This window comes from Passer domesticus, chromosome 5 (assembly GCF_036417665.1).
Source record: "Passer domesticus isolate bPasDom1 chromosome 5, bPasDom1.hap1, whole genome shotgun sequence".
Classification (NCBI taxonomy): domain Eukaryota; kingdom Metazoa; phylum Chordata; class Aves; order Passeriformes; family Passeridae; genus Passer; species Passer domesticus.
This window is the reverse complement of record NC_087478.1, coordinates 72,169,097-72,194,882: the sequence shown is the minus strand read 5'-3', so window position 1 is coordinate 72,194,882 and position 25,786 is coordinate 72,169,097. Positions and strand designations below refer to the sequence as shown.

Below are 25,786 nucleotides of genomic sequence, written 5' to 3'. Positions count from 1 at the left end.
CACCTAAAATTATATAGATTTCCCCCTGCACTGTTCCTTGTTACCCTGTCCGGTGTGTTTGCTTTGTGAGACTGCTAGTTGCCATGGAGTGTAGCCTTGCACAGGTCAGAGGGAGACACTTTCTGCTCTTCCACGGGTCTTACTGGAGTGCTGGTGTAGAGACATATCTGTGCTTTGAGAGGAGCTTGTGTTGTCCTGTTCATTTCCAAGGAATGGAGTTTCACAAGAAATCTTACTATTTGTACTGATTTGCTTGTGGAGGGTTTTTACTTGCTTTGTCTTTGCCCTTGAATTCTGAGCAGTTGTCTCCAGAAATATTCTGTGTGACATTTGCTCGTAGCCATCTTACTGCTTGTGCTGATCTGTTGTGTTTTGGCTTTTGTTTTTCTCTCCCTCTTGATTTAGATGAGAGATCCTTGGAACAGCAGAATTTTTCCTTTTTCTCAACGGTGCATGAAAGCATATCAGGCAGCAGGACACAAACGGCCTTAGCAAGGAGTACTTTGGAGTCCCAAGAAAGTAATTTGCTTCAAACAGTTTTATCATCAGTTACCACTTCCTTTGATGGGACTTTACTTAGCCAAGAAGAAACAGCCATGATTTCAGAAGGGAGAAGTACGCCGTTGGTAGATGTCTCTGTAAGGAGCAATGAGGCATTCCTAAGTGATGATGAATTTATTAGCTCCTTTTCAAAGGCACAGTGGACTCCTCCCGTGAAGTCTTTTGCAGTTTTAACAGATCATCACTCAGTTAATACAGTAGAGCCATCAAGAGAAATGTTAGAAACTGTGTTGCTAACACCTTCATTATCTGTCCTTTCTTCACTCTATGATATCTCAGAAACAGCACAGCAGAAGACTCTGTTGAGTGCTGTCCCTGAACGAAGCTACACTCTTATGGAGCTAAAGCCTTTTGTACCAGATCCTGAAATACTAACAGCAAGCAGAGACTTGCTGTTGTACCCTCCAAATACAGCTGTTCCTTTCGCTTCCGTTCCTTCTGACACGGGAATTGTGGCACAGGAAAACATTAATGCAAGTTTAACAGCTCTGCCTTTTGGGAGTGCTTCAGAAGGATCGCCTCTCCATCTCAAGCTGCTGGATGAAACCAGCCCTGGGGCCCCAGATGCCACAGCGCATCCTGCAGACCTTTATGGTGATGTTTACACCCATGTGAGTAGCAGGGCAGCAGAATCTCTCAGTCAAAGGACTTACCCCACTCCAAGCATTCCCTGGCTCATGCCAACTTCAGCAGCCAGTGCTGAGCCTGCTTTTTATCCTATTAGTCTTCCACTTGTGTCTTTCCCTCTAGATTCAGCTGCCATTTCTGTGAACTCTAATACAATTCTTAATGCCAGCCTGTTTACACATGAATTCTCCACTACTGCACCAAATTTGCCTGCTGGTTCAGAAATACCAAGTCAATCAGAGCTTGTCAGTGAGCTCAAGAGTCCAGTGCCTTTCACGAGATCATACAGTTACTGTCTGTATTGTGACTCTGTTTCACTTCTGCCAGAAGCAGGCTTTGCACCAGAACATGATGTGGGCTCAGGAGATTATGTTGAAACTTTGTCCATCAAAGCCTCTGAAGTACAAGGCATAACTGCATTTACAACTATAATTACTGATGGGTATGAATTGGAGGAACCTACACCTGAGATTTTTGATACTTCTTTTCCATCAAGACCAGTTGTTTCACTTTCTTCAAGATTTGCAGAAATCCCTGACTCAAGCATGTTTTTGTTAAGCACTACAGACACTAGAACACCTATAACAATATCTCCCTCCTTCCATCAGCTCCCTGGGGAAATGTCACTGAACATCTCCGTTTCCCAGACCCTCCCTGTTCTTGAATCAATTTTGTTGACTCCAAGCACTCATGTAGACATTCCTGATGCCACCACTGCTCTGTTGGACTCTACCATCACCCCCAGTGAGCCAGTCACATCGTTTGCAATCAGTCAGACAACCTTGCTGGAACTGCCAGAGTTAATGCCATCAGAATCCGTGGTTTTGCTTGGCAAGACATCTACAAGGGACGAACTGTCTTTAAGTATTTCAGATTTTCCATCCAATCTTTTATCAACACCATTTCTTATTGAATCTAGCTACTTGTCTTTATCACTGACCATGCTAAATTCTTACTCTGTCATGCAAAGTGATTTATTAACACTGTTACCTCAGACCTTGTTGACTGGGACATCAGTACTTCCTGAGGATGTTACCAGCTGGGACTTAGCTACCACTGTCAGCTTTGCCACTGATGCCGAGGTTTCTCAGTTACATCTTAGCCAAACATCATACTTTCATTCAAATACATCATCCCTTCCAGATGCACAGGTTCCTGAAATAATGCCATCATCAGATTTTCCCTCAGAGTCATCTGTGTTTCTGGAAGCATCCTCGGTACTGCCAGTGGGCTCTGAAGTTGTGTTTACCTCAGCTGCCACAGGAGCTACCTCTCAGTTGGAGCCTTCACTCTCCACCTCTCACTCTGTGGTTCCTACCCTGGTGCTGCCCACTTCCGACACCCAGTCTATTACCAGCAGCATCTTGCTCAGTGAAACAAATCTGATCTCTTCGTTTACTACCTTTCCAGCAACTCCTGTCTTAAACATAACTTCATCTCTACTTTCAACTGCTCTGGGTTCTGATGAGGATATTGGTGCTACAGTTAACCCCACGCTGCTTTTAACATCTGGCAGCAGGGGCAGCGTCCCCACAGCCCTTGCTCCCACAGACCCTGACAGCCTTGCATCAGATGCCAGCACCATCAGCATAATGCCCTTTCCTACAGCATCTCTGTCTGTGACCTCATCGTTTGCTCCCACACAATTTCCTGAGACTGCCAGCCCTCCCCCTGGACATGAAGTTCCATCAGGAAGCAGTGTGACTGCTGGTGCTGATGCATCAGCTCCTTCCACCCCTGCCACCAGCGCTACAGGCAGCCCAGGGACATTCTCCTCCACCCCTCTGAGGACCACTACTCAGTCTGAAGTGGTGGCTGTGACCTCTGCTGTGACCACCACCAGGCAGCCGTACGTCTGCGACATCACTGTTCCTGATGCCTACTTAGTCACTGCGGGTAAGATACTCACAGCATTTTCATTTTGGTTTTCAGAAGCCACTGTAATATGAACCCCTAGCTAAATTGCAGATTTTGGATTAACTAAGTGAACCTTATGGCGTAAATTTAGACAAAGAGCTGTAAAAGCATTGATTTACCATTTACTGTTAAAAATAATAGAGTTCACTTGAAAAAAGTCCATTGTGAGAAAGAGTTACAAATACATTACACTGCACAGAGAATGAAATTGTCCTCAAAAATTGCTGATTCAAGTGTTCTGAGTTAGAGGCTGCTGTATAATTTCATTGGTTGTAAATGAATGTTGCTGTCATGCTGCTGTTCTGCCAAACTGTTTAATGTTCTGACTGAGTAAGTTTCTCCTTTCAGTTGTTGCTGCTGTTTATTAAAAAACACCTGCATGTGAGGTAATGTTGTAATATGTAAGAGGAGAATTGGTTTAAAAAAAGTTTGGGTTTTGCAACCATGTTTATAATTTCACTTTACTAGCTTATGTTTGTATCTTACCTCCTCCCATACTTACTTTCAATTGGATTTGGTGTGTTTGTAACCAGAAAAAGTGACATTAGTGTGTTTCAGACTTAGCATCTGTGTTTGCTTTTCTGGTGTTCTGCTGCCTCTTCCTAGCTTGTTAACAAAACAGTGCCAGCAAACTAATCCAGGGCAGCTGCAGCAGTGCTGCATTTTTGTGCTGAGCAATATTTTTTACTCTCAAAACTTAGTTGTAAGAAATAAAGCAGAATGAACATAATCTCATCCTCCAGATATGTAGGTGATCTAGCTATGCTAGTGATGAGGAAGACTTTTAAAATGTAATTTGAATACTTTTGTAGGCAAGTTACTGATGGAAAGTAAATGCAAGATGACAACACAACATTTTCCAATTGTTTGCTTAACCCACAGTCACAGTGTCAGGTGTGACTAACAGCCATGACATCTATTGGGATGTGGGGATTTAAAAGCCCTTTCTTACTCTGTGGATATCCCTTTCATTAATTAATGTCATGTTTGCTTACTTTTTATTTAAGAAAAAAGTAGATGCATATTTTCTGTGGCTTTTTTCTGACCCTATCTACATTCCATGTGTTGCCTACAAAACTTTTAACTGTGTTGTGGCAGCGAACTCACTCACAAGTCAGACCAAATATGCTGCTACTTTCCCACTTGAAAGCCTCAGTGGCTCTTCAAAAGTTTCTTTTATCAGAATGCTAAAGACATTAGCTGTGGAAAAAGAAAACAAGAGAAAATAAAATAAACTTTACAGTCACTTTTTAGGATACAGTCACACCTTTACCCCTGTCCTTGTTGTTCATCTTACCTGTTTGATGCAACTGATCTTACTACCTGCTTTTTCATGCACTGCACAGTTGAAAATGCAGCTTTGAATAAAAACCTAAGAGATGAAGCTAAAAGGTATTTTCTGACTGACATTAATTTCTAGTGCTGGCCCGAAGAGCTGTTCTACGAAATGTCAGTGAATCCATCAGAGAAGTGCTCAGAGTTCAGTTCAGGAGATCAGTAGAGCTAGAGGTAAGTGTATGAAGTGTCTACAAGTACTCTTTGGTCAATGTAATATAGTAGGGGTTTAGTTCAAAAGCTAAACCAGTAATTCAAACAGTCCATGGATACTGTATCAGAGAGAGCTTTATTTTAAGTTAAATGTTAGTCATGTTCTGGTTGGGTTGTTGTTTTTTTTTTTAATGTGAACATGATGTCAACTTTTTTACTTTTAGAATGCCATCATTTTCTAGGACAGACCTTTCTTGGTTTTGCTAGACATGAGCAAGTCATGTCCAAAATCTACTGCTCACCTGCTTTGCCTGGTGAATTGAAACTGAAGAACTTTTACCCTTCAAAATACCTGTTAAGCAAGTCTGTTTGTTCTGCTAGCTGACTACATACTTGCCACTTTAAACAAAATGAAACCTTCTGCACAGCCTTGTGCTATTTTATGTTGTAAGTGAGACCATCAACACTTGCAGGGGAGGTGGTGGAATCCCAAATGCCTGATTTGGCAGATGAAAAAGGTAGGGGGAAAAAATCAGGTGTGCAATAGTAGCATGTTATTTCTGAGCCTTCAGGTAGGTGTAACTCCTGTCCTTACTCCTCCCACAGGAATAGCTGTTCGCTTGGGTTTTCTGAAAGCTTTCTTTGCTTTGGTATTCAAGGAGTCATCTTTGAACAAGATTTCAATATTGTTTTCTAACTTCTAAGTGATTGCCTAGTTTAAATAAGGGTTAAAGGCTCTGTTCCCCACCTCTGTCTCAAACCCTCTGAGAGGAAAAGCCATAGGGGTAGTATGGGGGTACCTTTGTTGTGTAATCAGATACTTCAGTGGTGAGGAAATACTTCAGTAGAATTATTGGTGTAGATGACTTTCAGCTGCACTTGCAGTTTTGCATGTCTGTATTCATCTAGTTGTCACAAAGATGATCTTTTGTGAGTCAGTGATCTCATTTTTGTTCTGTAGTTAACTCAAGTAGCAGTTCATTGAACATAACTTGCATTTCTCCATGCACAGAATTGCTTGGTGCCTTTAATTTTGGCATCTCCCATGATCACTGCACTCAGTAATTAAACAACTCCTGTCTGATGTTTGAGGATGTACATCTCTACTACTCAGTCAAGATAGGGGTGTTATAAATTCCTGCCAAACTTCAGCTACAGTGAGCTGCCTCTGTAAATTATGGGTAGTTTATGTCCTTTTAGCAACACCTGCTCATGAACTACATAGATTTTTTTATATAAAAAGAGATTTTTCTTCTGGTTTGTAAATTATACCTTCCATTTGTGCAAACAGGAATAGTCAAGAAGTCAGATGTTCATAATGATAGAAACACACTTAATTTTCAGTGACCTTACATAGCTCATTAATATGGAAGCTTTACGTTCTTACTCTTAACAGCAGTAGGACAAAATCCATTACTTAATATTTGAAGGTTAATTGGAACAAGCATTTGATATCTTACTTTATATTTTTCCCTTTAATTTCCTGCCTTGCATGCCTACTATTGCCTTGTAAAGCTCTCGATAGGGCAAAAGCTTCTAAGAAGTCCTAAGGCTTCTCAGAAGTAGCTGTTTTTATAAATAATGCAGCTAGTCTAGCTTCATCCTTTGGAAAATCTTTTTTATCTAAAGGAAAGACATCTTTGCTGAATCAGTTTTGCTTATTCTAGAATGCTGCTATCATATGGGTTCTGCTCTAAAAATAATCACTAGCAAATATGTTTTCACCTCTAACTGTGGAATACTAACAAAACTGTTGGTTTGAAAAAGAGTTGTCTGTAACAGCAGTATGTTGCGTGGTGATGTAATGCAGTATTTTAAACAGAATTTCTCCATCTTGCTAAACTTAAATCAGGTCTGTGTGATTAATTTTGTTAAAAAGTTGAAAGTACCTAGAAACCACGTGTGTGCTTGCAAGTTATGGTAAAGCAGTGCACTTCTCTAAGCTGTTTTTTTACTGTGTCTCTTATTACAGCTCACAGATGTTCCCTTGCTGTGATGTAATGTACAGTAAATCAGGAGACAGTCCAGTTAAATTTAACTTCGTAGTAATGTATGCTTTAAAAATAAAATCCATGGCAGTGATGGCTATAACTGCTGCTCACTTTAAATAAGAAGCAAGTTTAGCAGTGAAAGGAGGATTAAAGCATTTTTTGCCCTCAACTTTTTCAGTTGAAACTTTGGTCTCTGCTACTTTATTGTTTTGAATGTTGCTGAAGTGGAAAAAAGAGGAGGCAGGATCCTGCCAAATGAAAAAAACTTCAGTCACTTTTTTCCCTAGAAAAATGCTTACAGCAAAGTGAGAATAACCAAAAATTTCAAAGTTTTTTCTAGTTGGTCTCAACATAGTGCATCTGCAAAAGAATAAGACCCCATTGTCTGAGTAAGAGTAATTTTAGTCAACACTCTGTAATGTAAAGCTTATGACACTTGGGTAGGATCTGTTAGACAATGTTCTCTTGACTTAACTTGCACTGGGTATAAAATAAAATAGTGTTGGCAGTGACTCTCTGCCAGGACCCCTGGTGCCATTAAGTTCATGCCAAGAGGAAAAGGGTTTTTGCCAGCCTCATTTGTGCTTGGAAATTTTATCATGGATCTGGCATTTTTACCTTAGCCACTTTGTTGTTGTATTTAATGTGGATTTGGTGGTGTGTCCTTAACCTATCAGTTCCTGTAATTCCAAGTCAGTGAACTCTGCCTTCAAAGTGTGGAGTTCATGTCATTGCCAGGTAAATTCTTCTTTCAAAGATGCCACCTTGTGGGCTTGCACTAGCTTCATTGCTGCTTCACCACTGCTGAAGCTGTGGCTGGTACTGTTGAGGTGTGCAAAACCACTGAGAACTGCTGCCTCAGGATCCTAATGTGCCTAGAAACAGAAGCTTTGTTGTATTTTTAAGACCTGTGAGCCTTTGTAGTCTTCAGGAAGTTAAACACCCTCTACAGGCTCTTTATAGGATTCTTAATAAGGTGGTGGTGAGAAAATCAGTTGTTGATGCTTTCTGCCAGATGTTTACACAGCATAATACGGTGGAGTGTAGGCATGGATTAGGTTGTGGCAAAGGTGCATCTGGTCAAGTATTTTAGCAAATAATCAATAGCAAATGCTTAGGAAACATCATAAGGGACAAAGAAAAGATAGCCATGTTTTTCCTAAATACTCTTTTAGCCTTAGTAAACTCAATCTTAAAAAGTTTATGTGCTGGATGTGCTTTCTCTTGTGAGGATGGGTTGGAATGAGCTAGGTTGTGTCCTGAGAACAGCAGAGTTGGGTTTTTCATTGCACATGGGAGCTTAACTCTAGGTGTTGTAAGAGTTCTCTGCTTCTGCTGAAGGTTTCTGCTTTTGCAATGGGAATGGCTCCAAACTGCACGTGGAGTTTTGTGTTCTTCTCTGGCATTCTGGCCCATGATGTTAAAGTTAAAATACTTGTACATTTTAATATAAGAAATCCATGCTTGTGTACTTTAATAGCGGCACTCTAAAATGTGTAAACACCTAATTTGTTAGCATCCAGCTGTCCTAGCACTAGAGGTGAAACTTCCAAGAGAGAGTTGGATGGATGGCTGGGTTTGTGAACCATTAGAGCTGTGCCAAGAGCAGCTATTCTCATTCACAAATCATGATTCCAGAGTCATGAGCTGTGCTCATCTATCCTTGATAACTTTGTAGGCTTCTCTGTGAATTCGCTTTTAGACAGCATCATGCTGTCATGGGTCTGTTATTTCTGTCATATGGATTAGGCTGAAGAGAGCTAATTCTAGACAACCCTGCAATATGTCAAGCAGAAATAGCTATTGTTTTGACTTCTGTAGTGGTTCTAATCTGCCTACCTCAAAATTAGTGTGATAAGTATATTTTTATTTTGGCTGTCCATTCTGGAGTTGCTGTTGCTCTTCTGATGCAGTGAAGCACAGAAGGGAACCAGTGTTAGCTGTTGAGCTGAAAAAGTTAATTCCAGAGCTGCTTTCTTGGTTGTCTCTGGTGCAGCACAACCAGACAGAGATGGAGGCAGCTCAGTTGGTTACAGAGGCTTACTTTTGTATCTGAAATACCCAACTCCAGTGCATAAATATATGCTGGCTGCAGCAAGCCTCTCTTCCTCAGCATATACTGCTTCAGAAATCGCCAGCAAATTGTCACTGAGATTTGTAATTCTAATTCCTCTTTTTCTTGCCTTTTAAGTAGTCTCATTTGCAAGTAATGGGCAACTTTCTTTTGGCATGTGTTACCCATTTTAACTGCTGTTTCTCTTTGACAAACTGAAGCTGCAGAGATTATTTCATCATGAGATAAAAGAAAAAAATTTCAGATAAGAGGAACTGAAAGGAGCTATGCACAGTATTCATATCAAACAAATTTGAGTTTTATGGATCTAAATCCATTTAAATAAAAGTTGGATGTTGCATATATTTGTGGGCTAAGAAAGAAAAAGGCATAATGAGCAGCATAGATTATTTTTCTCATTTTCTTCTGCTGCTGAGGTAGTTTCTTCTGGTAGTTTCTTCTGAGCTCTCTGAAATGCAGGCATTTTAGAAGACAGGAAAGAACTGCTTGCTGTCTCATCTAAACAGCAGTTGCCATCACTTTACACTACAGCAGAAATACCAAAAAGGAATATGTGGGTCACAATTTAAGTGGCACTGTGGTTTTCTATAAAGCTGTTCCTGAAGCTGAAGGTATCTAACAAATCCCTTCACCAGCATGGCATCTGCAAGGTGCTAGCAACCCACATTTATCAGAAACTCTGGGCCTCTGGTTTACATTATTTATTCATGAGGCCACCTTGTTGGATATCCCAAAATATTTCTGAAGTGTGACTGCCACAGGCAAATAAAGTAAACTGGGGGAGTAAACCAAGAAGGAAGGAAGAAAGTAATGGTGGGGAAACAGGTGTTCTTAATGTTGAGAGTTTCTCTGAAGGAGGGAAGATACTGCTATATGTGTAAATAAATAAAACCCTTCCACTTGTTCTATTTAGGTGGCTGAGAAATGATGGATGAGAGTGTCTGCATGGTTCAAGGTTTATATTTAACTTGCAATCTCATTTTTTTTACATGATGTCTAAGGCTCCTCAGGGTTTTTAAGAAGACTCAAAGTCAGGTCATGAATTGGAAGAGGAGAATTGTAATGTGGTAACTGTGTTGAAACAAGCAAATAGAAATGTTCCTTGGAAGAAAGTTTTCTTGGGTGTGAAAATTATATCTCAAAAACATTGGTTATCTGTATTTTACTCCTTGTGTGCCTTACATGATTAGGATGCATTCACTATGTGGTGTATGACTGAAATGCAGAAGCTATGCAAGCAGTCCAGTAAGTAAACAGGAATTTTGTATGGGAAATGTTATGTACACCAGCAGAATGTAGGGAAGGGGGAGTGCTAATATGTGGGAATGTGATAAATCAAGAAGTGCTGGGATTATTGTGCTGTACTGAAGAGATTCCAGTAGGTGCATTTGGCACAGGGGAGTTGCCTCCGATGCATTGGAGCAGAGGCTGCAAGGCCCAGCACTTGTGTTTGTGCTTCTGCTGCACTTTGAAAAATAAAGACTGCATCTTCCTGCCTCTCAGTGAGGTGGCTTGGAACTGCATGAGACTGTGTAGGTCTAAAATGTTGCCAGATTTAACATTGACGTGTTTGGGTTTTCTTAATTCCTGATTTTTTTCTTTTTTTGTAGGTTTATAAAATTTCCCCCAAATTTGCTTTCTTGGTGACATCTGGTCCCTTTGTTTACACGGCAATAGCTGTCATAAATGTGCTTGTGAACAGCAGTCTTCTTCGTGGGGAGGCCCCCATCATCCTCTCACTGCATCCTTCTTTCACTGTGCCAGACAACAGATTCCAGGTTCAGACAGGTGAGTTCCTCCTGACACGGAGGGGAAAAAACTTCCTGTTGAGTCAAACTTCTTCACTTACAATGCAAGGTCGAGTCAAAACCATCTGCTCTACTGTGAATCTTAATTCTTTTTGTTAATGACATAATTTACAGGTCCGTGGCATAGAGGTGGTGAACTGTAAATAGTTAACCTCATCACTTCGTGGTCTTTTTAGGATTGTTTTTTGGTACATTGCAAAATAGTTGTGCTCTTTCTCTTGCTTCTCAAGGTGAGAAGAGAAAAAAAATCTATGAAATATTTATTCATAAAATCACAGTGCAGTTACTTTGTAATGCTTGTGTCAATTTCAGATTAAACTTATGTTAAAAGCTGCCTTTTGTGTGTTGTCATGATGTAGGAGAATTGGTGAACAGGAGGATTGATTTCTTGTGTATAACATGAATAGGAGGATTGCTTATGTAGTATTCAGCTTTCCATGGCTGCTGTATTTCAGCAGTCCATGCACAGTTTGACTGCTAATAATATAAAGCAAAATAGTACCCATGTAACAGATTTTGAGAGTCAGTGTTGTCATTTAAAATCTTCTTTGGGCACTGTTTGCATGATAAAACTGCTTGCCTGGTTGGTTGGCTGTCATGAGGTAGTGACAGGGCCTGAGAATACAAGCAGAGTTAATAAATGTCAGCATGGTACTTTTGTTCAGATATGTTTTTGTGTGCTATTTATGCTCTGTTAATAATTGTATGGCAAGGCATCACTTCAACTATGCAGGTGCGATGTCTTTTTCCACTGCTTAACATGGTTATATAGATAGACAGGAGGTATATTTTTGGGGTTTGAACCTTGTGTGATATTGCTATTAGGATCTGTAAGCTAGCTGTGTAGCATTTCTTTGGGTAAGACTGTATGTGGAAATCCACAGATGTGCATGTAGTTAAGGTCTGTGTGCCTGATCACATTCCTCTACACTCACTCCTTCTACCTCGTGGTCTTTCTTTCTCTCAGAAGAACCTAAAGGTCTGTACCTAAGTTTAACAGCTTACTAAGTGTTTTGAAAGTTTTAGACCAATACTAATAATGGATCCAGTATGTAACCTTTTAGGCAAGCTAAATACTGTATTTCAGGCTACAAGAAAGAGATATTTGTTGCTTCGTTTTCTGAAGATTTTCATGGATTGGCTGGGTGCTCAAGATTTCAGTGTGGCCAATTCAGTGGTCAGGTGAGGTGAAGTCAGCCACATGTATGTAGTGAAGGTCTTTTAGTGTACAAGAGGAAAGAGTGGATATCACTGGTACTTTTCAGAGGTCTAATTACTGCTTCACCCAATCTTAGAGAGTAGAGAATTTAATGCAGCAACACAAAATGTATTTTTAATGTATTTTCATCTGAATGGGTCCTGAGCTTCATGAAAGAAGAATATGATAGCCCTGTGAATTCTGTTGCTCGTTTTGTTCTCTCCCATGGAAGAACTTTTCTGTAAGAATAATTGCCCTTTGCTTTCAGTGCTTCAGTTTGTACCTCGAAACGTGGATATTGGATTCTGCACCTTTAGCCAGCGCATTGAGAGAGGGCTGACAATGGCATTCCTGGAGGTGAACAAACACCAGGAGCTCTACAATTTCACTGTGCAGGTGAGAGGATGAGCATATTTGGTGTCTGCCCTCTTCCCCCCCTCACCTTTGCTTGTCCTGTGTTTCATCCAGACAATGAAATGAGTTAGGTCTTCTATGAGGCTTTGTAATGAAGTCACTTGGGTTTTTCCCCCTAAAAAATAATATAGCACAACATGTCACAAGCTTTTACAAGCTTTTTGAAAAAATGATCCAAGGTGATGGTTTATATCCAGAAACATTATTGAATATGATAGGGTTTATAATTTCTCATATAAAAACTGTTCCAGCCCTTACCAGAGTCACTCCCATCATAGTTTACTCTAAAAGACTAAGGTGTGGCTAAAAAGTTTTTGTCGAAAGAAAGCTCTCAGGTCTCATTGCCATGCTGGAGACCCTGTTAGGGAATATAGGAGCTACATGACCCTGCCATCATGTGAGCAAACATGCTAGTTGCTTCTGAGGTCTAGAAATACTTACAGTATATGATGTCTGTGGCAGCTGCTACTGGAACTTCATACATGAAAGGTATAGCACATGTGCAGAGCCCTGAATCACACAGCAGAGCTTAGAGCTCCCTGGAAAGTCAGTAATTCAATTTAATGAGATCAACTCCCTCTTCTGTTTGAATTTTTAAATTTAATCTAACTTTGTTGTAATACCAAACTCAGTAAAAATTTTATTATGTTGTTTAGCTGACACCGTAAATACCCATCTGTTGTACCCTAAAATAAATTCAGGAAGAAAAATGACAAATTTTAGAGTATCTAAAGTACTATGTAGTACATATAGAAGAGTGCTCAGAACTTCAAACACAGTGTCACTGCATAGACTGAAGACAGAACATGCAAAACAATTTCTTGGACTATCAGCTTAGCCAACTTAAAATACCTCTTATTTTTCAGAAGAGGTTTATCTACATGAATACAGTTGCTGTGTATATTGGTGCCACAAAAAGGTTTCTAACAGCTGTTGGGTTTGGGTGTGCACGGTGCAGGAGACTTTTAGCAAGAGAACATGCATTTTCAGAACTTTTTTTGCCGTAATCAATTCCCTTCTGTTCCATGCAGTTTGGCATTCATCTAAGACTTATTTATGACTAGATTTATTTTGCTGTCTGGTCTGTCTTGCTAGGTGGTTTTTTCTCATCATTTTCTGGGCTGTAGCTGTCAGCTGTCAGATAATTCTGGATTATGATTGCCCTTAAAGGATGACTCTTTGAAGAGGAATTCACATGTAACTTTGCCTCTTCTGAGACTCAGCTGGCTGAACCAGTCTGGAAGAGATGTTCCTCTGTCTTGATGTGAATTGCCCACCTCTTCATATAAGAGGAAAAAGAAAAATCTGTCAAGGAAGGGATGGAAATGGCAGTGATTTGATTTTGCTGACCCTGCTTCAATGCTATCTTTTCAGATACTGAATATAACTCTAAGCAGGCCTGGGGTGGCGTTTCGACAGGGCCCTGTGAGCATTGTTTTTGCCATCCGAGATAGGTACGGCTTTCTAAATGGGTCCGAAGTCAGCGAGCAGCTCAGGAACTTGTCCGTGGTGGAATTCAGCTTCTATCTGGGCTTTCCTGTGCAGCAGATTGCTGAACGTGAGTATTTGCTGTTATCCAGTACTGCAAAATACTTCTGTCCAGTATTTTCCCTCTGTACAGTTTTAAAATAATTTCTTGCATAAGTGATAATGCAGCTTCAAGTACCTAACTTGAATCATGAGTTTTGCAGGGCAAATCTATGCCTCTTTCTGCTCAAATTTTGTGCTACAGCATCTTGCTGCTTTTGTCATCATACTTTCTTTTTGTGCTGGGTCAGTTGCGCTTAACCTGGCTTTGTCAGTTCATTGGTCTTGGTTCAGGTCTAAAAATAAGAAAATCACTTAGATCAGTATTTCTGTGAAGTGCAGTCCAGGGTGTGTCTCTGTGCTTATATCTAGAGAGGCTTTTTCTAATTCTCAGGATGCTTCAGCGTTGTGCTGCCCTTAACCATGTCTCTTCTAGAAACTCCTGGGGCACTGGCTACATAAGTTGATATTTGCCCATACAGTCTGAATTAATTTGTCTATGCAGTCTGTTATGTTTTAAGGTATTACCTTTCTCATTTTTTATGTACATTTGCATGGCAAGTCTTTTTTTTTTCAGACCACCATCATCCTAAACTAAACAAGTGGGAACTGCCTGCATAACAGAGCAGGCCTTGGCCTTGACAACTTACATTTGGTTAGATTTTTCAAATGACTCAGGAACATGAGCAAGATCATGGGAGAATAGTACTTGCCTTTTCCTGCTGGTGGGTGTCATTGACTCAGTCCACTAATTCCCCATTCTCCTATCTCACCATGCTTTTTAATTTTTGGAGTTATTTCTGTGAGCTGTCGCGATGCATAACATCTGACACTGAGTTTTACAATATAGTTAAACATTTAGTGGAAAATCAGGTCTAATAGCTGGTGTTCATTATGCAGCTGTGTTTGTCAGTGAAAATACTGTAAAGAGAGTCACTGTCAACAGAAAAGTTGTTCTCCTTAACAGATTTCAATCTAAGTAAGATGACTGCACAGGATACTTCCCCATTTACTGGATGTACTATAAGCATACTAATTTTTTGAAGCTTTTTATTTAATGTTTTCAGCATTTTTGATCCCTCTACTCCCATAATCAAATAAAAGATGTATGAGGTTGTTGACACATTGCTGTTAAGCATTTCTGTTCTCGTTTAGTCTCACAGAGAGTGTGAGCTCTATGCAGTGATAGGTCTATTTAGTGGAGCCAGGACCAAGTCTTGAGAATCCCTGTCTATAGATGACTAGCATTTCTTTTTATCTGGGAGGTCACAGAACATCTCACATTGTGGGCTGTGGTCTTTATTGCTCACTGAATGCAAATAAAATGTTGCCTTGATTGCTTGAAAGATACCTCTCTTTACTCTGTGTCCTCTCTTTTATGCATTTGAGCTTGAGTTCCTGAGGTAGCTTTTAGTCTCTGGTAATATTTTTGGTGTTGAGGGATGCTTTTTTTCCTGTGATGTAAGAGCCTACATCAGATCTTACAGCTTTTAGTTTTGTCCACATGTTCTGAAATTATATTTGTAGTGTATTTGCAGGTTGCCCCTTGCTGAGAATCCATCTTCTGGATTGTCATCATACTCGATTGTCATGCAATAGAGCTACAGTGCAATTAAGTGACAACAGAATTTCTTCCAAGGCTGGTGTAGCCTGAAAGAGAGGCTGGTCATAGGGAGAAGACATTGGTGTTAAAGATGAATGTACATGGTTCTCCTTGGGCTTGGAACTAGATGACCCCTAAGGTCTCTTCCAAACCAAACAATTCTATGATTCTGTTTTCCTTTCCTGATGGTACTTAGGAATTTTGAATTTACTTTAATGCTCATGTCAGGAGCTGTCCCTGTGTTTGTTACCAGTGCCTGGTCAGTGGGGATGATACCAGTGCCAGTGGAACCCTGTGGTCACTCACATGTCAATAACAAAACAAAGCAAACTAGGATGAGTGGAGAGCTCAAGATTTTTAGGAACTATGAGATCTTCCCAAAGATTGCAATGTAGAAAACATGAGGATTTGGTGGATAAGGTGTCCTAAATTAAGGAACATCTTGTTAGCATTTGACTTGCTTGCTGTTAGAGGAACTCACATTTACTACAGATGGAGCCCATTGTAGGACAGAGCATTTGGGTTTGAACTGGTCCAGTTTGGTCTCAGTAGTGCGTTAATAGGCACTGTTCTGGAATACCAGCTCTGGTGCTATTTGGTAAGTTGGCAAAGTGGGAACATAGTTTCTCAGATTACTATGGCTGTGTGTCCTTCTGTCAGCAAGCACAGAAATGATGAATGTAGTTTTATCAGTGAGACAATCACAGCAAGTTATTTTGAGCTGTTCCTACAGTTTTTTACACTGCTGCTGTGACTGGATTTTGAGCCTGAGGGTTTTAGATGTTCAGATTCAGAGCCAAAAATCCTGTCCAAAGTTACTCAGCAGCATTAGGCAGATCCTTCTTGAAACATCTTATTCAACACACTGTTGAGAGTGATCAACAGCCAGATCCTCAAAGCTACTTTAGCAGGGAGATGCCTAAATGTTTTTGTTTTCTAGGCCCTGAACTCCGCATTGATACTTTGCTTTGCTCTACAGAGCAGGGAAGATGTTAGAACATCTTAGATTGATGTAGCTGCTTTGGTCTGTGCCAATTAATATGCAAACCTCTGTTTTCAGCGTGATTTTTTTCTAGAAATGTTGGATATTTACATATAAACTATCTATGTCTGTTAGTGTTAATATGTAAATATGAAATGTCCCATGCCATACTGTTCTGTGCCATTTGTGCCTTAGTTCATCAGGCATACTAGCAATTAATACTCTTGCTGGTGACTTTTCATGTTCCCTTATGGACTCTGTGCATGATCTTGAAAGTTTTGTAGTTGCATCTGAAGAAATTAATTATAAGTGAGCTGGGTGCCAGGGCTCAAATCCCAACTTTGGGGATGGAAATTGATCATACCGAAGGAAAGCTACTTGTGCACCTCTGCATTAAGTGAGGCCTTGACATCAATATCTCAAATATGAGCCTTGTTCCAAAGAGTATATTTGCTCCTTGCCACTTGTTCACTTTGCATTGTCTTTCACACACTGTCCTCTCATGGTTTTTATTCACGTAAATAACATGTCCTGTTTATAATTTTAACTGTGTGGTTTGTCCCTGTGCAGTACATCATTAACACCAGGAATTCTTTGTCAGTTTTTTCCCCACTCACATAGAGTCAGGATCAGGAGTGGAAGTTGTTTGGCAGGTGTGGACTGTTCTTTGCAGGAATAGGGTTGTGAAAACGGCAAAACCTGGAAACTTCCAGACTTTCTTCTTTCCTCACAAGACTTCTAGGTGATTTGAGCAACATGTTTCTATTGAAATGTCCAGTTTACACCTTTCTCATGCTTATTTTTCATTGTCCACCTTACAGCTCATGTTTCAGATTGTAAATGGGTTAGATGGTCATGACCTACAAGTCAGCAGAAAGAAAACCAAGTCTAATCACAAGGTTGGGGTGCTAGTTCATTAAAAATAACAGGAAACTATATATTTGGTATCTCTTTATGGCTAGCAGATTTCTTGGAGGACCAGTAAAGGCTAGCTGTGGAGTAGATGACAATATTTGCCTTCATGAACATACCCTGAATAAAGCTCTTTGTTTTTATTAGGACTTTAAGTAGTGAGAATTGCCTTGGGACTTGCTATTTTTTCTGTTCTAAGTAGCACTTTGATGCATGTTGTCTATTTTGGCTGTCTTGGAGATGTTGCAAGGCCAATAGGATAAATATAAAATTGTATGATATGGTCCAAGAACTGCAGAAACATTTGGCAATTTTTTCTGGGTGGATTTTGGATCAGGTTTGAAACAGACACAGTGTGTTGCTATTGCCCACACCCTAGTATCTGCATGGAATCTTATTTTACATTTAATGCCTTCTCATTTCAAATACTGCTTTCTACTCCTCCATGCTTTCTACTACTGTTCTCTGTTGATCAGAAATAAGAACAGCCAGCATGATGCCAGTTCTATCCTGCATGGCCCCACACATCTGGAGGAGAGAGTCAGAGATCCTTAGAACATCTGGCAGTGGCCATGCTGCCTGAGTGGTGTGCTTTAGGCTGCTGTCAGTAGGTCTGTGGGTGAGCAGGTGACCCTTTCCCTTTTCATTCAGCACCAAATCGATGCTGTTACTTGGTATGGTGCTCCAGGGCTGCCTGTTAGCATCTCCTAATGATGCCAGCATCTACTTCATTAATGCATCCAGAGTCATTAGCAGACCAGCTGCAATCTAGCTAATAATTGCATTTTGTCTATCCAGCTTCCCCCTCAGAATAACAATCAGTCAGTGCTGTTTGTAATTGTTAGTTCCAGAGGACATCAGAAATCTTGCAATTTGATCTTACTGCAGTGCTGAGACTCCACATGAGTCCAAGGTCTGTGTGTCAGTGAGACACTGGAGTGACCTGTGGTATAAGAATTGGAACCTAGATTTGCTGACTTCTGACAATTTTCAGCATTCTTTGTCAGGTTTTAGAACCTAGTCTTAGTTGGCAATGATCACAGCACATCTTCCTTTTCAATGTCAAGATTTTCTGCTCAAGTTGGTTTATTTTTAAGTTACATTAATTCTGTGGAAAGTTTAAATGAATAGTCACCCAGAAATTTGCATGAATTAAATCATTTTCAAGTATTAATTAGAAAAAGTGTGAAGAGTGTAAGTATTGAAGTGAAACATGATTTTGGGTTAAAGAAGAAAAAACTCACAATTGCTAGGAGTTCAAAGCATTATGGGCACTGAAAGGTTTTTGATTTCCTTATCATGCTCTTTCCATGAGTTGGAAAACAACAGAATCAGTTTTCAGTTTAGTTTATGCTTTTTTCGTTCAGCTTCCATTTCTAAATTGAAGTAAACAATTGCATGACTAGAGTAAATAGAATTTCAATCTAAAAGCTACAATCAGAAGAATCGAGTAGCAGGATGCCAAAAATAAATGGGTGTGTTTAAATGGACTCTGAGGTGCTTTTTGCTAGTCTGAGAGTTTTGGAAATTTAATGCACTGGCATCACTTACATAGAGGGCCAGGTTGTCCTGTTCAGAAAAAAAGGACCATGTTCTAGCACCCTTCTGAATAATAAGTCACAGAGTACCAGCCAGGTGGTCTTCTTGAAGCTAGTGGTGCTATTACTGAAATAAAGGTGTAATAACCAGATTTTCTTTTATTTTTTTCTTCCAATAGGAGTTAGTTATATATCCATGAAAGTAAAAGGTAAAATGTACTAATGATTCTTTTGCTTTTAGCTTAACCAAAAAATTCCTAAGCTTTTTAATGGGAAAAGAATCAGATTTTTGGTACACTGACAGAGAACGACTTGTCTACAAATTCTTGCATCATTAAATTAGAAAAACTTCAGTTTTCTACTTCCCTGAAATGTGGAGTAGTGGCAAACTAGTCCACAACTGTAGACACCTTTATTCTAAATTGATCCAGCATGGGCCAGGTCATTTAATTGTTATGTGCTGCGTTCTTTCTGTTCATGAAATGGTTTAAAAATAAACCTTTGTATAATGCTTAGCAAAATTCATCTGGATTAAATATTTTGAGAAAGTTAAGACCATTCCTCTTCCTTATTTCCATAGTGAAGCTTAAGACTTCCCTTGAGGAAACTGTTGGCCCAGCCCCCATCTTCACTTCTTTCCCAACATGTCTTTACTGCTCTCCAGTGGAAACCTTGGGAAAAATCTTATCTTACTGAACTTAGTAGAAATTGACTGTTTTTCTTGCTGGGGCAAGGATTTCCCTCTGGAGCAGAGCTTTTTTTTTTTTTGAAAAATTGAGACATTAGGAAGTTTGGAGCCACCAAGTCAAGCAGAAAAGCCACGAGGTTTGTCTACAGCAGTGTTTCTACATTTGTGGGTTTTGTAAAAAAAAAACTAATTATCAAGGTGGTGGTTTTTTAAATGCTTCCCCCTGCACAAGGCTGGAACACAAATCATATGTGTTTAGTTCTCTGCTTTACATTTACTGTTTCCTTGTAGTTTCTGCCTCAGAGAAGGTCTTACTTTCATCCTGAGACACTCACGAGTTGCCTCACTGCCGTTTGAGCAAGAGTCTTATCCTGCAGCTAGCTCAGTAAGAGTCACAACTCAGACAGTGAGCTTTTAAATTCCTGGGAGCAATGACCTCGCTGCAGCAGCTTGGAGTCTTTCACGTAATAAATCTGACTGTTTCAGTCAGCTTCTTTTTGTTAGAGACAAACTCAGCAGTGTACGTTGGGAGCACTTCCCTTGCCATTGTGTCTGCATTGCCTCAGGAGCAGAAACGCATCTGTGTAAATAAGATGCTTGCTGACAGTATAAATTATGTAGTGGCTTCTGGTTTTGTGTATGTTGTTTAGAAAACTGTTCTTACGGATGCTTTTCCTCCATTCTGTTTTTTCTTCAGCCTTTCATTATCCCAAGCTTAATGTGTCCCAGCTGATGAAATCTTCCTGGGTGAGAACAGGTACGTATGGTCTCTGTGAGTAAGTAAAAGTGCAATTAGTTTTGGTAGTGGTATAACTAGCCTGCATAAATATCAGTAGCTATGGGGTGCTGCATTTTTATGAGGTAATAACATGTCTGAGCTGAATAAATTCTAAAACCAAAGGCCCAGTGACCTGGAATATATGGGAAATATAAATCCCTGGTCTAGAATTAACTACTGAAATTCCTTGATAATGCACACAAAGCACTTTTTGTCTATAAGGCAGCTAATTCTTAGTGAAACAGCTCAGACTGTCGGGCATAAAGTATCTACACTGCATGTTGTCAATATGCCACATTGATTTTTAGGTATCTATTTTAAGTGAAAATTAAAATTTTATTTGTGTGACACTTTCTACCAAAACATGCTCAGAATAAACCAGAGTGAAAATAGATGAATTCTGAGTACGTGAAAGTTTCATCACATTTCATTGATCTCTTCTGATTTGTTCACAGAAGATCCCTCCCACCAAAGTCTTCTGAATGTTTTATTCTGTAATTTACAGATGTGCTTGAGCTGTCACATTTAGGTGCTCAAAGGCTGTTGAGGTTGCCTCCCTGCTGTAGGTCTTACCTGCTGCTTTTAAGCCTGACTGGTGAGGAGGCTTTGCCTACCAAACTTGTTTTTCGGGTGCAGGTGCCCCACTGGATACACTCTTGTTTTCCTACAACTTTTATCACCTCTAGTTCACCTATTGTATAGATTTGCTTTTTTTTCCAGGTTTCCCTGTCTCCTCCCACCCATCACCACTTTACTCATTAAGCAGGAAACCAAATTGCACCTCAGTTTCTGTTGCCCACGTGGTTTGTTTCAGAGAAGAGAGATTTAGAATTTCAGATAATGCTCACTGATGTGGGAGAAGCTCCTGTGTGTGTCTCGTAACCTGTGGCATTGTTCCTTGGAGATTTATGTTGGCTTTTCTGGCTCCACCTGCTCCTTCTCTTGCTCAGCCTTAGGTTTGTCCATTGCTGCTGAAAATTCCCTTAGCTCCTGCAGTAAAAAAGGGTTCTTTCAGCTCTGAAATCACATTCCCTTGAGTTTTGATAAACTTCTGCCTCTAAGATTTTGAAAGCCAATTGCAGCAATTTTCTTTTTTTTCCTCTGCAGAGGAAATTTTTGTAGTCTCAGTTCTTGCGGGATTCTGGGAAGAGCTAGTAGACTTTGGCTTTCAGTCAGTGTTTTGTATTTTAAGGGTAATGAATCATGACATGGGAAAATGATAGAATCTATGCATGTAAAGATTTTTTAATATCAAATTACCCAGATATATGCACATGTATCCCAGTAGTCATAAAAAGCTGGGATATACAGTGTTCTCCCTCTGTTGTAGAATACAATTCATGCTATTAAACATAATTTATTGATACTGAAATCCAATACACAGGCAAGAACAGTTTTCTGCTTGGTGTATATAATAGCCTTAGGTCACTGTCTGTTTTGCTATTTAATTCTGAGATACTTAGTCTGTGATTGAATTGAGAAGGCAGATGCTGTTGATCTCAGTGAGAAATCATGAAAATGTTTCCTTTCTCTGACATCTACAGTGAAAGCTTCAAATTGAAAAAGTGGCTTTAATAGATTTGGTGTAAAATGTCAAAAAATTAAAATTATATTTAATTGATTTTATCTGACTGGTGGCTTTTCATTAAGCTCTACACTTAAAAAAATAAATGTGGAAACACAGAAAAATCGACTTTTGAAAAATACATGTATTTTTAGTGGAGGAGAATTACAGCTGAATTTATTTGATGCAGTCAGCAGTGAGTTGGTTTGCTGTCCTGGAGGACTGTTCAGTTGCTTCATTTGAATGACTACTGCTCCATTCACTCCACATTTCTCCTACTGGATGCCATCTTGCTAGTAAAAGTCCATTCTTTTTCTCATCTTCCTTCAGGGATTCCTCTCAGCATTAGCTGCCCCAGTGACCCAGGTACCTGGCTGCCACTTGAGCAGGGCTGCAAACATTTTTTTATTTTTTTCTGTGATTGGCATACTTGTTAATCTTATCTGGAGAAGTTGCATTTGAATACACAGCTTCATTCATGTCCTGATGTTCTGTTTTTTTTCTCCAGGACTCTGAACCCTTGCCCTCCCCATCTCCAGCTCATCACTTCTGAACACAACACTTTTGACTGCAATTAGTTGAAGCAGATGATTTAGACTAAGTTTTCTCTTTTAGCAGTTTGTAAAAATTCATTGAATGCTCATGATTTTATGCATTTTTAGAATTGAAATAGTTGCCTTATTATCCTGGGTCTGTCTAACCTGGTTAAGGTTCAAAAAAAAAAATCCTCTGTCTGATTTTTTTTTTTCCCCCAAATTATTTATTTTGACTTTTTCCCACCAAATCTCTCCCTTTTCCAGCAAGTAACCTCCACCTGAACAGGTCAGAATTCCCAGTTAAATACAGGTGCTCTCAAATTATCCCGGAGCTGCCCCAGGGCAACTCAAAGCTTGTAATTGAAGTTGTGGAGAAGAAACTGGGAAGTTTTACTAATGAATTTGTTTTCTTGGGTTGCTTTGTGTGCCGTGCAGTTCTCCTGGGTGTGGTGGACCAGCGAATCCAGGAGGAAGTGTTCCGGGCTGAGATGGAGCGGAAGCTCGCTCACCTCTTCAACGAGGCTTTGCTCAGAGGCAGGATCTGGAGACGGGCCAGTTTTGCAGGCAGCAACATCGTGCAGGTATTATAAGCTCAAAATCAGAGGATGAAAGATAAAGGATAATAAATGACTGAATTAGTTAACATGAGTGTTAACAAAGTGTTCAGGTTTTGAGTTGAGAAGTGTGACTCAAAAGCATGTATCACCTTTAGCTACTTGGTGATACTTGTGTTTTGCACCTAAAATATGGGTCTTCTTTCAAGCACCACATGTGTCTTTTAAGCTAAACATAACAAATATGCAAATAACTGATTAAGTGCCTACTAAAAATTTCTGATGGCTTCTTAGAAACAACAGTGAAAATTGTTCTACCAACGTCTTGTTTTAAAAGTGTTCTCTCTTGTTTGGCTTACATGAGGCACCTAGCAAAAGGAGACAGGATGATCATCTGAAAAACATTTATCTCCTGGGACAGCTACTTCACAGCTCTCTGTGATGTTTTGGCAGTGGTGTAGAAATACAAAGTAGAATTGTGTGTGGCTTGGTGGAGCAGTAGAGTAGTACATTGTACCCCTTAACTTCTTATTTGTTGCAGTACTACTGGTCACAGGGTTGAATTTCGGGTTAAAATGAATAATCCAAATGTACCAAATTATGCACACATAGCAACTTCTGATATCTGGATTCCAGTGCTGCTTTAGAGTTTTAGAGTCACAGGTGGATTTATTCACATAAAGTCCAAGAAGATTTGGCTATTTAAAGTTTTAAATTCTGATGTGTTCTTTCTAGTCAGTTCAACAATCTGAAAGCCAAAGTACTTTTTTAATGGCTCATCTTCTTAAAAATTACATTTTCCAGCTAATTCATTGACAGTTGGTTTACCTCCCAGATGCCCTTTTTGCATTTCAGACCTATTGTCTTTATTTAATTTAATCCTACAGTTTTTGCTATCACTTAAAGTTCCAGATGTTGGGATATTCTTACTTCTGCTTTCCTATCTCAGAAACATCTGTTTCAGTAATAGAGATTTTATTTTATTTTTCTTCTGTAGAGCTTCAAATTGCTGCAAATAGGTGTCTGCTTCAGATCTCCTATTCCCAACATCTCTTATTGCACTTTGTTCATTATGCTTTTGTCCTCCTTTTGCATATAAATTAAACAAATATTCCTTATGTTGCTAGTGAAGATACCACAGCCTATAAAATGTGTATGTTTAGATTACAGTTTTATGACTTTGCACAATAAAGCTCAGGTAATTTATTTTTTTCGTGCACAAAATTATGGTCACATCCTTTTTAGATAAGGACTGGTATTTTGGAAAGTGAAAATACAGCATTTTTCTTTTGACTTTGTATTACGTACTGGGACATAAGATGAGGTCTGCAGCTCGTGTTCCAGACAGCAGTGCTGCTCATTTATGCCACTTAATTAGTGCAAAGAGCTTGCCAACTGCTGTCTTTGGGCAGAGGAGGATTCTGTTCATTACAGTCAGCACATCTTCCCATCACAGGGCTTCTCCAGGTGCTCCCAGCCCACCCTTTCAGGTAGGGTGAGAGCTGTAACAAAGGAGAGGTGGAAGGAGGGAGGCTGAAGAGATACCTCACACTGAAGTGTGTGTGCTGGCTGTCCTGCCTTCCTGGCTCACAGCAGCAGGTACCTGCAGGTGCCACAGCTCCTTGGTAGCTGCCTTGGCAGGATGTTCAGGTGCCTGGCAGGTGAGACAGCCTGAGAGGCTGTGGTGTGCAGCTGCACTGATGCACCTGGTAGTGGGCTCCAGACTGAAGGATAGTTCCTTTCAAGGATGTTCCCCTGTTAGCTGAGGATCTTGTGCACAGGCATCTGCCATAAACCTTTTACTGCTGTTAATTCTGTTCCTCTTAGCCAAGTTTATAAGCTGTGTTTCAAGTGTGTTTGTATCTTCTGGAAGAGCTAATAATGTTTCTTGTCCTTCACATTCAGGTTTTCCCATATATATTTCTTGCACACAAATCAATGACTGCTGTGATAGTAGAGCACAGTGAAGTGAAAATAAGAAAGAAAGCTGCCAGCACCAAAAGTGTTGCAGTTTTAACAGAACATGTATATATATCCATTAAAGACTAGACTCACATTTCACTTGCCTTGTGACCCTCTAGAACAGAGTTTTTCCTGAGGTGAAATATATTTCTAGTGTATTGAAATGTGACATTTCTAAGCTCTGTGGAAAATCAGAACTGCAGGTCAAGAGGTGAAGCAATTATTTGTGAATGTTACTGCAGGCATATTAGTTTCCTTTCACGTGCTCAGGAAATAGAAGTGATACCTTTTGAGGTTTAGATTTCATTTCTAAAGGCATGTGTTAGTAACCTAAGAATGTTTAAAATTATCCTTCAAACCTGGGCACTCAGAAGAAGAGCTTTGGAGGGTACCCAAATAGCAGGCTTTCCCCTCCTGTTTGACTGTCTGTGCTGTTAACAGGTGGCACTCCACGATAAAAAGAGAAAAAAGCCTGTAACCATTACATACAAAAACCCCTCTGAAGCCTCACATGTGGTTGGTGTACTTATGATAGTTCCACTGATTTTTGTGGGACATTGTACTAATGTTTGACAGAGTAGGTCATACATATTTTCAATGTGTGTCTTCTGTTACTGCAGATTTGAAGGCACATGCTTACTGTGGCTTGCATTGCATCTGCAGAGATCTGTGCTGTATTTATATTTTAATATCTAAAATATATATATTTTTATGGTTTACTGTAATAATTCTTATTACATTTTTTAGGAATTAGAGGGTTTAATTGTAGTTTAAAAATATACCAGAAGCTAATAAAAAAAAATAATTTACCTCTATTTCAACATGCTTGGACCTTTGAACCTAATAGAAAGTGAAAAGCTGATCCTAGTAAATTAAACAAAGAGGAATGTTCTGATTTAAAGAACATGTTAGGCAGCATTTTAGTTGCAATGTGTGTGAGGAGTAGCAGCTTATGAGAGAATGTAATGACTGAATTGAGCTTTTCATTAAGGCAAAAATTCATTCTCATGTTTTTCTGCTGACAGCTTGTGTGTCTCTCCTGGCTGAGGAGAGCCTGTCTTGCT

General features: G+C 39.7%; 1 protein-coding gene across 8 annotated transcripts in view; it reads left to right on the top strand.

Moving 5' to 3' along the window:
- The window catches only part of KIAA1549 (KIAA1549 ortholog), a 141,905-nt gene that overhangs the window by 69,082 nt on the left and 47,037 nt on the right, over positions 1-25,786 (top strand). For all 8 annotated transcript variants that reach the window (XR_010362689.1, XR_010362688.1, XR_010362690.1 and 5 more), the window contains exons 2-8: positions 406-3,084; positions 4,526-4,614; positions 10,269-10,446; positions 11,933-12,060; positions 13,453-13,636; positions 20,026-20,085; positions 22,642-22,787. Coding sequence is in view for 5 of the 8 variants with exons in the window: in XM_064420981.1 (XP_064277051.1) it covers positions 406-3,084; positions 4,526-4,614; positions 10,269-10,446; positions 11,933-12,060; positions 13,453-13,636; positions 20,026-20,085; positions 22,642-22,787 (3,464 nt within the window). In the remaining 3 variants the exon portion in view is untranslated. The remainder of the gene's footprint in view (positions 1-405; positions 3,085-4,525; positions 4,615-10,268; positions 10,447-11,932; positions 12,061-13,452; positions 13,637-20,025; positions 20,086-22,641; positions 22,788-25,786) is intronic.